Raw genomic sequence first — 15072 nt, 5'->3', positions numbered from 1 at the left:
TTCAACACCTGATAGGCTGATTTACATAGGTACGGCGTATGACTGGCAAGCGAAGGCTGATTCAATCATTCAACACAATTTTTGACGTAATTTTTAATTGGGTATACGAGCTCTCTGTACAATAAAGTTGAAATTAAGGGCGCACGCCACCAAATAATTTATGGTTGCGCGATTATTTTTTTTGGTTGAAAAATGCTCAAATGGTTGAAAAATACTCAACATGCATTGAAAAATACTCAAAAATGTAGTTGATTGAAATGAAATAACAATAATTAAAAATAATAAATAAATACAAGATATTTATATTTAGTACTTTTTTTAGAAATTTATATCTAGTTTTTACAAATTAATATTAATGTTTTTGTCCACAAAAAAAATTGCCCCAAAACAACCAAAACGGTTTTGGGTGATTTTCTCCAAAAATGAGCATTCGTGTTGACCTCAGATGGATTCATCCAGTCTTTGCCACAGGGTTCGCATGTTTTTGCCGCAGGTGGAAAAAAACACTTGGCAAAAAGAGTTTTTTACCAGCAAAAATGGTAAAAATTATAAAAAAGTGATGAGTACACTTTTTTCATCTCAAAACAAATTATTAAGTTACAAAAATAATTTCCTGAGTGTAACAAGTCCAGATTTGGTAATTATAAGTAACATATTAAGGGGGTACTACACCCCTCGATAAATTTATGTATATTTTTGCATTTTTCTCAAAAACTAATAACACAGTGGTAACCAAAGTATTTTATAGGGGCAAGGAATCAATTACTACACTGGAATTTCAGTGACCCAAGACAAGCGGTTCGTTATTTATGATAAGAAATAAGGTACCGCTAGGATGACCTACCTCATTTCCTATCATATATACTGAACCGCTTGTCTTGAGTCACTGAAATTTCAGTATAGTACATGGATTCCTTGCCCCAATAATATACATAACTTTTGATTTCAGTGTGTAATTATTTTTTAAGAAAAATGCAAAAATAGTCACAAATTTACCACAGGGGTGTAGTACCCCCTTAAGAAATTAAAGGTATGGATTTTCATTGCATTTAACTGCAATGTGGCATATCAAATTCAAAACTTTTTCATAAAAGAATTTGACAAGACAAAATTATATTTAATGATTGATCAAAAGTTATGTGTTATTGTTTATGAGCTTTCTGTGTTACTTTTTAATATTACACAGACTACATATGAATTTTTACCATTTTTGCCAGTTTAAACCACACAAAAACAGGTTTTTGCCACTTTGCTGGCAAACACAGGTTTTTGCCGGCAAAAACAAAACCCTGTTTTGCCATTTATGTATACGTACTAAGTAATATGTACTTTTAAACCAACAATGTGTGCCAATTGCTTGCCAAAAATTACCGTGCCCCCCATTTAAAATGGCATTTTGTGATCCACAGCATCATACCCCCACTTTTCTCAAAAAAAGGTGAGATTTTTATATCACTGGAAACCTCTGGCTACATGTTTATGTACAAAAAATTTCTTGCAGACAATTTTGGGAATAAGCTTTTTGCATGGATATCTACTGAAAAATGTCTCATGCATGGCTCATAATTATTGCAGTCCCTGAATTTGATCCGGGGAATTGAACCAAATTGTACCTAGAGGTAATGCATCAAAATAGGTCACGTTCAGTAGGGGGGGAATTTTAGCATACATTCATGGGGCACCTGTTATTAAATAAAACATATTAAAAAGGTTTACAGAAAACAGTTAGGAAATGCTTAAATATTCCTGCTCACCGATCACTGCAATTGCAATATATTTAATTTCTAGACCATTTAAGTTTTGCAAATTGGGATAAAAACAAGAGCACCACTGGTGCTGTAGCTCATTTGTTATGGGTTATGGTCAGGAATACCATGCGTAGCTATGTATAGCCATGCATAGATATGTATAGCCATGCATAGCTATGTATAGCCATGCATAGTTATGTATAGCCATGCATGGCTATGTATAGCCATGCATAGCTATGTATAGCCATGCATAGCTATATATAGCCATGGATAGCTATGTATGGCCATGTATAGCCATGCATAGCTATGTATAGCCATATGTAACCATGTTATAGCCATGTATAGCTATGTATAGCCATGTATAACTATGTATACAGGGCTGCCAACTTTGAAAAACACATTTCAGTATTCTCAAACCTCAATATCACCATAGTGCTGTGATCAAGCGCAAATCAGCATTTTGAAAATATACTTACGGTTCTCAAGATATTTATTTATTCAAGGCATTTATTTATTTGTACCTTTTGCTTGTCGAGTATCCTTTGATTTTATTTTGTTTAATACAGTTTTGTTTGCAATTGCAATATATTTAATTTCTAGACCATTTAAGTTTTGCAAATTGGGATAAAAACAAGAGCACCACTGGTGCTGTAGCTCATTTGTTATGGGTTATGGTCAGGAATACCATGCGTAGCTATGTATAGCCATGCATAGATATGTATAGCCATGCATAGCTATGTATAGCCATGCATAGTTATGTATAGCCATGCATGGCTATGTATAGCCATGCATAGCTATGTATAGCCATGCATAGCTATGTATAGCCATGGATAGCTATGTATGGCCATGTATAGCCATGCATAGCTATGTATAGCCATATGTAACCATGTTATAGTCATGTATAGCTATGTATAGCCATGTATAGCCATGTATAACTATGTATACAGGGCTGCCAACTTTGAAAAACACATTTCAGTATTCTCAAACCTCAATATCACCATAGTGCTGTGATCAAGCGCAAATCAGCATTTTGAAAATATACTTACGGTTCTCAAGATATTTATTTATTCAAGGCATTTATTTATTTGTACCTTTTGCTTGTCGATTTTATTTTGTTTAATACAGTTTTGTTTGTATATTTAATGTCTTGGATGCACCATCGGATAGATGAGTGCCACTGATGTAAAAGCAATTTCCAAATAAAAACTTGAAACTTAAAAACTACAACACTTTCATGGTAAATGGCATGCATAGCTATGTATAGCCATGCATAGTTATGTATAGTCATGCATAGCTATGTATAGCCATGCATAGCTATGTATAGACATGCATAGCTATTTATAGCCATGGATAGCTATGTATAGCCATGCATAGCTATCTAGCCATGCATAGCTATGTATAGCCATGGACAGCTATGTATGGCCATGTATAGCCATGCCATAGCTATGTATAGCCATATGTAACCATGTTATAGCCATGTATAGCCATGTATAGCTATGTATAGCCATGTATAGCCATGTATAACTATGTATACAGGGCTGCCAACTTTGAAAAACACATTTCAGTATTCTCAAACCTCAATATCACTATAGTGCTGTGATCAAGCACAAATCAGCATTTTGAAAATATACTTGCGGTTCTCAAGATATTTATTTATTCAAGGCATTTATTTATTTGTACCTTTTGCTTGTCGAGTATCCTTTGATTTGATTTTGTTTAATACAGTTTTGTTTGTATATTAAATGTCTTGGATGCACCCTCGGATAGATGAGTGCCACTGATGTAAAAGCAATTTCCAAATAAAAACTTGAAACTTAAAAACTACAACACTTTCATGGTAAATGAAATAAATAAATAAATAAAATTTTGCACACACATCTAATTTTCCTGACTTCATATTTCAAACAAGTGCTCCTTCAATCTTCAGAACAGGGAAAGGCCACTAGCCTAGTGTTTACCCCCAGCACTTCCCTGTTCAGACTTTCTGTTTGTCTGTTTTGTAATGTCAGAGAGGGGTTGTCATGGTCCCATATACTGATATACTAGGCCAGTGCCAGTCAAAAGGACATTTCACCTTGAGTAAATGTTTACATAACTAATTGGGTCAAGATGTGTGATATAAAGTGTAAATGAGTGAGATGTTTGTTCATAGTCAGGGTTGCCAATCAACAATTTGGTAGCCCAATTAGTTCTGATTTGGGAGAATTTGAGACACTATTTGCTCATGGCTTGTGCACAGAAGTAAGGGCCTATAGACAGCACAAGCCCAATTGGTGCTAAAAGCAACACTGAAAAGCAGACATTGTAGCCGCACTGAAACAGTAAAGTTCAACCATCTCTTTTACAAATTCGCACGATCAAGGAGTTTGTACAGTGTTTGTAATATGAAAAGCACCACAAACAGTCTACATAGGAGACTATTCCATGAAATTTGGTAAAACTTTTCGGAAGAAAATGCTCCAAAAATGATACTTTCTGTCCGAATTTTTTAAGCTAAATAAGTAACAATCATGAACCATCATGCAAAGATCGCCGCCTCAAATTACCAGATCCATTGCTCAAACGATGTAGCAAGAGAAAGAAAAAAACATACATAAATATGGACTACGCCTATAGCTACATTTGCGAGCAAATGAGCTAAAAAAAACCAAGTTTGTTTCCTGTAGCGCGTGCACATTTCGTTTTTGACGGCTTATTGTGCGCATTTGAATTTTCGGAGAAACCCACTGTAAATTCCCATTCCAATTTGCAGCGAAAAGGGTATTTTTTCCATTTCAAGACACGGACTAAAAAAAAAAAAACGCATTTCGCATTTGACTTTTTGGACCTGCTACAGGAAACAAACATGTTTTTTTTTGGCCTTATATATGTAAAAGGTAGTTCCCTGTATTTAGCTGAAATGTTAAAGCCAGTCATTGTTTCTGTTCAATTGCAGAGAGTCTTGTTTGGAATGACAGAAACTGGTTGTGACTAGTCTCTTACTTCCATGGACTAGTGCAGGCTGAATAAATGGCAATTGTGCTCTGCTCATACAATAACTACATACAGCAATGCATTAATTGGTAGCACTGCCTGCGCTCCCTCGTATATCCTTGTAACAGGTTAACAGGCAGTGGCAGCATCAGGAATTTTTTCAGGGGCATGGGGGGGGGAAGTGAATTTCAGGGGGGGGAAATCAACCAATTTTGCGCAAATTTATCGTAGAAAGTGGACATTTTCGTAATTTTGCGTTTTTACTGGGGAGGGGTAAACAAGGGGCAAGAGTTCTGACTGCCCCCCATGGCACTGCCACTGTTAACAGATTTAGGACAATTCTTCAGTTTATTGACTTACTCACTATTGGGTTTACCTGGCTTTGTGCCAATAAATAAACAAATAAATAAAGTTATATAGGGATGGTTGTATATAGTAATTTACAGGTTGTCCTTTTGAAAACATATCACGATATGATGAAGATGATCAATGACGTAGTAGTAACATTTTTGGACTTCCTCACATCAGTAAGGGCTGGGCAATAATTATGAGCCCTGGGGGAGGTTAAAATGGGGGAGAAGCAATTTTTGGCAAGCCAAAGGTGGGTGGGGGCAAGCAATTTATGGCAAGCCGATTCTTGGCACACATTCATGGGGCACCTTTTAAATAAAACACTCTAAAAAGGATAACAGTACGGAAACGCTTAAATATGCACATTTTCCTGCTCGCAACATGTATTCTAGACCATTTAAGGTTTGTAAATTGGGATCCCAAAAATTTGGCATGCGCAAGGGGGGTTCAACAAGACGGATCTAATCGCATATCCGATCGCGGTTAGTGTACAATCATGAAGATAAAACTCATGAAGATAAAACTGACAGTGCCAATAGCTGTGCTTGCTCGCAGTCACTTTGCTTGCCAATGGTGAGAAATAGGCCAATTATGATCAGTGCAGAAATTTGATTTTATTGCCTGTATAAAAGCAGCTGGGGCTTGAGGAAATTATCTGGCTATAGTATAATTAATACCATCTTGAACAAGACTACAAAATATTCCATATCATACATTTATTTACATAATACATTTTTTTTGCACAATGTAGTAAAATATTGAGCAAGTACAAACAATGTACAGTGTATTTATTTATTCAAGCTTTCTTTCGGAGTCTTTTGGGCAGGAAGGGACATAGCCCCTTCAATGACAAAGCACTGATTTCCATGGAGGTCCTGATAATCATGATAAACTTAGCATCTACCAAAATAATCTTTTCATAATTTGATCCAGCAGTTTTGACAATGATTTTGGTTCATTTGATTCAATGATTTGTTTCTATATTATTTCACTGGGAATTCAACAACTCTTCCAATCTTCCTATATACCTTTCTAACCGTTGTTAATCGGTGATGAAGTTGTGCCCTTGAGTAAGGTACTTCATCTCGATTACTCCTCTCCACCCAGGTGTATAAATGGGTACCGGCATTCTTTAATGCTGGGAAGCTAACAGACTAGTTTTACTACTCCTGTTCATAAGGCAAAAAAAAGTTTGTTTGCTTGTCCTCCACCGACCAACCCTAATCTGGAAAAAAGTTGTTTTTTTTTGTTTTACTGTACAAATGAATACCGACCCTAATTTTGGAAATTCCAGAAAAAGCTGTTTTTTCTACACACTTCTAAACTGTTTTAACAACATGAATGAAGTGGTATCATTATAACTATTGGGGCTATTTATTAAGCTAATTAAAGGCATACAGTCATGTTTTGGCTATGACCCTGACCGACCGACACAATTCTGACAAAGTTGTGGAGGACAAGGAAAAAAACCCATTAATCTCCCACACAGGAGGGGTGTAGATTTCAAATGGAGTCACCCATTCAAGTAACCCCATTTGAAATTCACACTCCCTGTGTGGAAGATTAAGGACATGCCCAATTCCCATACACCTGCTAACCTTCATTTCTATACTGAATAGTGATTTATGTTAAGTTACGGGGGCACAATGACCCCTTTTTTGTTTTACTGAACCCCTCACCCAATGACCCCCTTTTTTGTTTTCCCTGTCACCAAAACACCCCCTTTTTTCAAAACTTTTCACTGAATAACCCTGTTTTTTCATTATTTTTCTTCCAATTTTTCAAAATTTTGTATCAACTTTTATATTTTGACCCAAAATTTTCCCCAGTTTCACTTAATGACCCCCCTTTTTTGGTAAGATTTCCCCCAGTCTCATGAAAAGACCCCCTTTTTGGGGCTTATCACTGAAAGATCCCCCTTTTTCGGTGTATAGGCTCTCACCAAAAGACCTTAGTTTCGAACTGCTGTCCACACATCCCTGTCACTTCCAAAGATGAGTGTCCCAGGGCCTATTTTCTGATGAGCATTTGAATAAAAAGGGTAAGTGATTGTGTTTTGGTGCTACAAAATCTTAATAAGAAAGCAACAACCAGTTCCATATAGTTTCCTTGATTTCAGAGCAGTAACTGAAATCCATAATGAAAGAAAATGTGATGGTGGCTATATACACTACAAGAATCCTTTTGCAACTGCTTGACTGGAATACCGTTGCCAAAGTACCTGTCTGGTACACACAGAGTACCTATACAGTACCAATGTTGCTACTGCATAGGGCCCCCTATGGAAGACATGAAGTTAATCTCCTACACAGGGAGTGTGAATTTCAAATGGGGTTACATATACCGAATGGGCGATTCCATTTGAAATCTACACCTGTGTGGGTAATTAAGGTGGCTGTGTACTCTCAGACATGCATGTAGTAAAAGTGCAATAACTTCGCGTAAAACATATAAAAGTATACATTTTTATGAAGGCAAGACATCAATAAATCTTAATATAAATACAGATTTGGGGTAAAACAACAATTTTGAAGAAAATCACAAAAAGTGAGTTTTTGGCAATATTTGTTAGGTACATCATAACAAAAAACACTCTTTCCAAAATATTTTATTTTGTTTTTAGCTCAATCTTGAGGCTCCATTCCAAAAACGTTTTTTTATTTTTTGATATTGGCCTTATTTTTTGAGATATTGACCATATAAGGCATCAAAATGAACTTTTAAAATTCAAAACGCCTATTTGCACAAAATGATGCCCAAAATCGGAAATAGACCAAAATATAAAAAAGTGAGAAAACCGTTTCTTGAGTCGATCATGCTTTTACGATGATCATATTTGCTTACCTATAGATGCTGTATTTATTGAGTTATCGTGTACCTAAATCGTCATTTTACCGAGAAAATGAACATTGAAATAATGGCTGTTGAAGTTTAAAGTGGTCACATTTTGCACTTTCATCGAATCTCACAGGAGAATGCGACAGTTTTCGTTTTGTAACTTATATTACGTGAACATCGGGTAAATCCACAGCCCCTTGAGAAGTTTGAGCGAAATCCATTCATAACTTGATATTTAAATCGGGGAAAGAACTTGAAAAACCCACATTTTATCAGCTAAAGCGGAGCCATTTGACCACTAGGTTTTTGTGAAATCAGTGCTTCCGTGGTGTTTCCATAAGAGGCGCCAGCGCATACAGATAAGCGTCGCGTATGCCGTCAGCGTATTTGTGCGTTAACAAATTGCGCGACACGCAACGCGATGAGTTGTTCTTGTGCGTGTACCTTGCTGGTACAACAAAGATTTTCTTTCCTTTTCAATTTCAAACACGAGTGGAATAGTGAAATAAAATCCTTAAAATATTGCAGTTGGAGTTTACAAATCTGGATTTTCATTCCTTGTATTTATAAAAAACATAACAAGGTACAAACATATCATAAAAACTCAATTTTGAGAAAGAAACAATGGCTAGAGTACACAGCAGCGTTAAGGTAATGTCTTCCACAGGGGTGTATATATTCCAACTGGAATAGTCTAATGATGGAGGGCGCCGATAGCAACCAGGTTGGCAAGAGGGACATGCTATCATTGTTTTTCAGCATGCATCTCCTTTGCGCGCGGTGAACCCAACCAAGAGAGTACCAGTTTCCTTGATGTATCACGCTAAGATGATATTGCTACACCATTTTGATGCCCTGTAAGTTCTGTTTCAAGTTCATTATTACTTTCCCTTGTCTCTTCTCTTCCTCTTTGAATGCCTGCTTGTTGAATTTCTTCTCTATTCTTCTCTCCTGTGAATAAAAATAGGAAATAATAACATTTATAATACACTCTTTAGAGGGGGAGAACTAAGCAGAGCAAATGTTAGAAAAAGCCTGGAGTGTATATTAGTATTACCGTATTCGTCCGAGTATAGTCCCACGCTCGAGTATAATCCCACCCCCCCATTTGTATTCATGTCATACTCTATAAAAAAAAAAAAAGTTGAATGCATTGAATTTGAATGCATTTTGAAATCATTAATAGAGTATGACATGAAAACAAAGTATCAATTTTCATATTAAAAATACAAAATATCTTGAATTTTTTTAAATTTTTTTTAGGTCAACCATGAATGATCCTAGCATCTAGGTCTAGGTCCAGTGACACTCCAAAACTGGAAAAAAATAAACTTAAAAAACAAACAAAATTCGAGTATAATCCCACCCCCCAATTGTGAAAAATGTTCACATAAAAAAGCGGGTGGGACTATACTCGGACCAATACTGTAATTGTGTATTATTGCACTAGAGTGCCTCGGCATACTACGCACAGTGCTTTCGGATGTGTTTGTGTCACGTCCGATTCATTTTTCTTGCTTGCGCTAATGCATTCATATTTGCTTGCATTTCCAACATTTTTTTAAATAAAAATTTGGTATGCCCAGGATGAGAGGCTCCCAGGGGTAAAAGGGGGCTGCTTGTCCTTTCTTTACTACAAAAATGCATTTTGCAAAATCCTCTCCAAGCAACATTGTCAGGGTTCCCAGCATTTAAAAAACAACAACACAGTTTTCTCTAACAAATTGTCAAATTGCTTGAGAACTTAATATTTCCCCTTTACCAAGGTTGTATCGGGGTGTGTGGACTGTTTCAAATGACTATCTTGAGACAGAAAATTCTTTCCAAAAGTATGACATATGAACAGGCCCGTATGCAGGATATTTTTTGGGGGTGGGGGTGCTGATTTTGAAAAAGTGGACCTTTTTTTTTCCAAGGGGGGGGCAATTTTGTAAAAAGTGGACTTTTCCTCAAAAAGTTGGACCTTTTTTGGCCAAAAAGTGTAAAAACCCCGATTTGTTTGATCGCTAAGCTCGCATATTGTCATATTTTGGGAATTTTTGTATACTTTGGCACATTTGGGGGAGGGGAGTGCAACCGCACCCCCCCTATGTACGGGCCTGCGTATGAACTCAATTTACAGCTGAATGGCCGAAATACAACTCGGGGTCATATGCTGTATACAAGACACATGCATTCCAAAATGACAAAAAATAATTTTCACAGGCTACTCAAATTCCCTGTATTTTCCCTGATTTAGGTTGTTTTTGGGAGTATGTGCATGGATTTTCATTTCCCTGAGTGGGTGGGAACTGATTGTGTTCATACGAATGATAATTTCATTATAAATGGGACCTGCTCCCACAAAATAAGCATAAGTCACAAATTGGTATTTTCGAGACCTCCTGGCTACTGAGTTATTGTTCTTTGTTTGATGCACTCATCATGTACAAGCCAGAAGTATGTCCTTTGTGAATGCCCTATTCCCCTAATGTGCATGTTGTACCCTATTCACAAAGGGTATACTACTGGCATACAGAATGCCCCATTCACAAAGACATACTTCTGGCATTTACAGGTGCACGTCAAACAAAGAACATCAATTCAGCAGCCAGGAGTCTCAAACTACCAACTTGCAACTTTACGCTCATTTTGGGGAGCAGGTCACAAATAGTACATTTTGTAACATCTGACCCACTCGGACAAAATTCTGCACAACTGGTCAAATGGGCTATTCCCATTAAAATCCACACTACCCCTGTGGAAGATTTTGGAAATATCTTCCACAGGGAGTGTGTGTGTGTGTGTGCTTCGCGGAGAGCAGACGTGTCATCTAGTTGCTGCTCAAAATTGGCTTGAATCCACCATCTTATTCAGCCATCCGCTTTCCATTTGTCATCCATGTGGTAAAATAACATCCTTACCACACAGTAGTGTGCTTTTTGTGATATAAAATTTCATCTGGGTCAGGTATTTTCCATCATTTTGTAACTTGTTATTGTTTTGATACCAATCCAAGATGGCGTCTCCATTTATCATCATGCAGTGCTAACGCAATAGCGTAACGCCGGGTGTGGTGGCAAGTAGGGCTGGGATGTGTGATGGTGACCTTATTTTTATCATCCATGATGCATCATGAAGGTCTTCATTTTTCATATATCTCTGTTGGTGATTTTTATATTCATGTGTAAAAGAGAATCGAGCTACATAAGCTTAAACCCAGTATAAATTCTGTAAACATACATGTTGATGTTGTGTCAAATACTCATCATACTAGTACAGTGCATTATGTTTCTGATGAGTATTCACTGAGTCATAGTAATATATCAATATGCTCTTACATGTATTACTGTTGTTATGATTGTTATAGATGTCTTTCACCATTCAATATGCATGAACATGTCAATATTTCTGATACAATTGCAAACATGACATTTGTTTTCAAGTTCTACTTATATCCTGCTGACATCAAATTGTTACTTGGTTAGATAAGGTCGAAGTCAGACCATATTAGTCTCCGCAAGTTGGTTCTCACCTATTGCATGATCCTTGTCATGCAAGCTGGCGATATAGAGACTAATCCCGGTCCCGATTTCCCCTGCCAAATTTGCAATGAAGAATGTGACTGGTCATGCTATGCTGTTGGATGTGACATGTGTGACGCATGGTTTCACGCCAAGTGCCTAAATATGAGTACTCGGACATATGCAGCTCTGGAGGACAGTGATGTCTCCTGGATATGTATGCGTGCGGTTTGCCGAACTTTGCAAGTTCATTGTTTACCTCTTGGTCGACTGTAACAGAAAATAGTTACAGAGTGCTATCTTCGCTAAGTAGTGAGGATGACATTAAATCCCCCTTAGCTGCATCATCACCTATTCATATTCCAACTAGGCATCACGCAAGACACAGGTTTTCATAAGCGTACAAGATGGTCTGACAAGCCTACTACCACTGGTAGTGGCCATCCCTCCCCTAAGAACAAACCAGTCAAAGTCATGGTCATAAACTTCCAGAGCGTCTGTAACAAAGTTGCCGAGCTGGCATTCTGTCTGGACGTAAATAGCCTTGATATTTTAATCGGAACAGAGTCTTGGCTGTCGGATGACATAAGTAGTAGTGAAATTTTTCCATCAAATTATTCCGTCATCCGAAAAGATAGGCCCCTTGATGACCATGGTAAGCGTTACGGTGGAGTCTTTATCTGCATGAAAAACGACATCATCATGTCACATCGTGCAGACTTGGACAGTGAGTGCGAAATATTATGGGCACAATTAGAGCTTGTCGGCTCCAAAAAAATCCTTTTAGGTGCCTTTTATAGACCCCCCGAATCGGGAAGTGATATACTAGAACAGCTACAGGTGTCACTTTCCAAATTAGAGAATAACAAAGACCACAATATATGGTTGGCTGGTGATTTCAACCTCTCTCACATTGATTGGGAGGAACAGTCAACCACCCAGGGTTGTCCAAAACCTGGGTTATGTAGGCAATTATTGGAATTAACCAATGATTTTGGCCTAGACCAGGTAGTCCGTGAACCAACTCGTGGTCAAAATATTTTGGATTTGTTTTTTGTGTCAAATACTAGCCTGGTCGAAAATGTGAGGGTTATTCCTGGGATGAGTGACCACAATGGAATTCCAGTGGTTACAATAAATACCGCCCAAAAGTTAATAAATCTAAACCCAGGAAGGTATTTTCATACCACAAAGCAGATTGGTCAGCCGTAAGGTCAGATCTAGCTGAGATTAGTAGTGATTTTCTAGATCTCTGTTCAGAGATGGTCACAGTAGATGAGATGTGGGATGATTCCTGTACCAGGGTCAAGGGTACTATGGAGCGGAACATCCCTTCAAAGATCGTGAAGCCCTCACAAGAAACCTCCGTGGTTCAGTCGAAATGTCACACGGTTGTATAGGAAAAAAGAAAGCCTTTAGCAAGGCAAAGCACTCAAACAGTACAGATGACTGGGAGATCTTTCGATCACTTCAGTAAACAGCTTAATAGAGAGTCTCGCTTGAAATTACCGTCAATATGTTAGAGACACATGTATGGTATCAATGAAGAAGTTTTACTCCTTCATTAAGAGTCTTAAGCGTGACTCTTTCGGTATTCCATCACTTAAAATCGATGGGAGACTAGTTTCTGAAAATATTAAGAAGGCTGACATCCTGAACCATCAATTTGAGTCGGTGTTCTGTAAGGAGAGACTTGATAATCTTCCACACATACCAGGTTCAAAATTTCCATGCATGCCAAACATACATATATCCATCAATGGTATTGAAGAGCTACTGACTGACCTTGACCCGAACAAAGCAACTGGACCTGACGGCGTGCCCGCACGCATCCTAAAGATGGGGGCAAGGAGATTGCGCCAGCCCTGGCGACCATCTTTAGGAAATCACTTGAGACTGGCAAATTGCCTGAAGATTGGAAGAATGCGAATGTAACTCCAATCTTCAAAAAGGAGATCAAGCACACAGCCTTGCAACTATAGACCGGTTTCCCTTACTTCTATATGTTGCAAGGTGATGGAACATGTCATTCATTCGAATGTCATGAAACATCTTGACAAGTATGGCATATTGACCGACCATCAACATGGCTTTCCCCGAAATCGATCGTGTGAATCTCAATTAATACTGACAACAAACGACTTCGCCAAATCCCTCGACAAGGGGCGACAGACAGGCGTCATCATAATGGACTTCAGCAAGGCCTTTGATGTAGTTCCACATCAGAGGCTCTTGCTGAAACTTGCCCATTATGGTGTGGATGGACCGACGCTAACATGGATTTCTAACTTCCTAATGCAAAGAAAGCAAAAGGTTGTTATAGGAGGTGATGCATCGGACTGGGTACATGTCAAATCAGGCGTTCCGCAGGGCACTGTACTCGGTCCTTTGCTTTTCTTATTATATATTAATGACCTCCCGACCAAATCACCTCCACTGTCCGACTTTTTTGCTGATGATTGTGTTCTTTACAGAACAATCAGCATTGACGTCGACGCCGACAAACTCCAAAAGGACCTTGACAGACTCTGTAGCTGGGAACATACATGGTGCATGAATTTCAACATAGCCAAATGTTTTGTCTTAAAGGTTACAAATGCCAAAGAACCAAAACAACATACATATTCACTAAATGGTTCCGTTCTTAGTCAAACAAATTCACACACATATCTTGGTGTAGACATCTCAAACAACATGAAATGGAAAAATCACATTAGTCAAGTAGCTGCAAAAGCTAACAGATCACTGGGTTTTATAAAAAGAAATCTACGGGATGCACTGAAGATATCAAGAACATGGCTTACAAATCATTGGTGCGACCTTCCATGGAGTACTGCGCTGCAGTCTGGGACCCTTACACCGCGGACCAAATATACCAACTTGAAGCTGTTCAGCGCAGGGCTGCCCGCTTTGTTAAAAACGTCTATGACAGGCGGAGCAGTGTCACCGACATGATGACGGATCTGGAGTGGCCACTTCTATCTACCAGACGGAAAATATCGCGTCTCAGCCAGTTCCAGAAATCGACGAAGGTCACCTAGCCATCCCGGTCCAAACCCTACTGCACCCGGTAACACGCTCCACCAGGAATAATCACAGCAAAGCCTTCATACCACCACAACCATCAAAGGACACCTACAAATTCTCATTTCTACCAAGGGCTGTCACCGAATGGAACTCACTGCCAGAATCATCAATAGCAATAACTGACCCCATAGCTTTCAAAGCACATCTACAAGAAATTTACAAATAGTGAAAGAAAAAAGCACACACACGAAATCCGGTTTATTTTCCCCACCTGGGGTGTTTAACCGTACTGAACTTGAACTTGAACTTGAACAGGGGGAGTATGTTTATCAAATGTAATTCTCGCTATTCACAATAAGGGCGCCGCCAGCGGTTTGCGATGTAATTGTGATGTATCATGGGAAAAGGTCGACATCCAAGTCCGAGCAATACGAATATTACCATGCTATTACATAGGAACATGTGACAATCAGGGTTTTCTTTAAGCATTTTGCTGAAGGGGTATTTTCAATTTTTTTTTACCCTTTCAATTGTGAATTTTTCCTCTGAAGGAGTCAAAAACATTGCCCAAGGGGTATTTTTATAATAATATTTTGAAGACATTTTTAACAATATGTGTGTTTTTGGAGCCA

At 38.2% G+C, this 15072-nt stretch overlaps 1 protein-coding gene across 1 annotated transcript in view; it reads right to left on the bottom strand.

Annotated features, from left to right (window-relative positions):
* Positions 1 to 8578: 8578 nt before the first annotated feature.
* LOC140166691 (protein LTV1 homolog) overlaps positions 8579 to 15072 on the bottom strand; it is a 28284-nt gene continuing 21790 nt past the window's right edge. The window contains exon 11 of the mRNA XM_072190190.1: positions 8579 to 8861. Within this exon, the coding sequence (XP_072046291.1) occupies positions 8748 to 8861 (114 nt within the window). The 3' untranslated portion in view covers positions 8579 to 8747. The remainder of the gene's footprint in view (positions 8862 to 15072) is intronic.

The sequence above is a fragment of the Amphiura filiformis genome, chromosome 12 (assembly GCF_039555335.1).
Source record: "Amphiura filiformis chromosome 12, Afil_fr2py, whole genome shotgun sequence".
Taxonomy (NCBI): Eukaryota; Metazoa; Echinodermata; class Ophiuroidea; order Amphilepidida; family Amphiuridae; genus Amphiura; species Amphiura filiformis.
The sequence above is the reverse complement of the archived record's forward strand: the minus strand, read 5'-3'. Positions and strand labels throughout refer to the sequence as shown.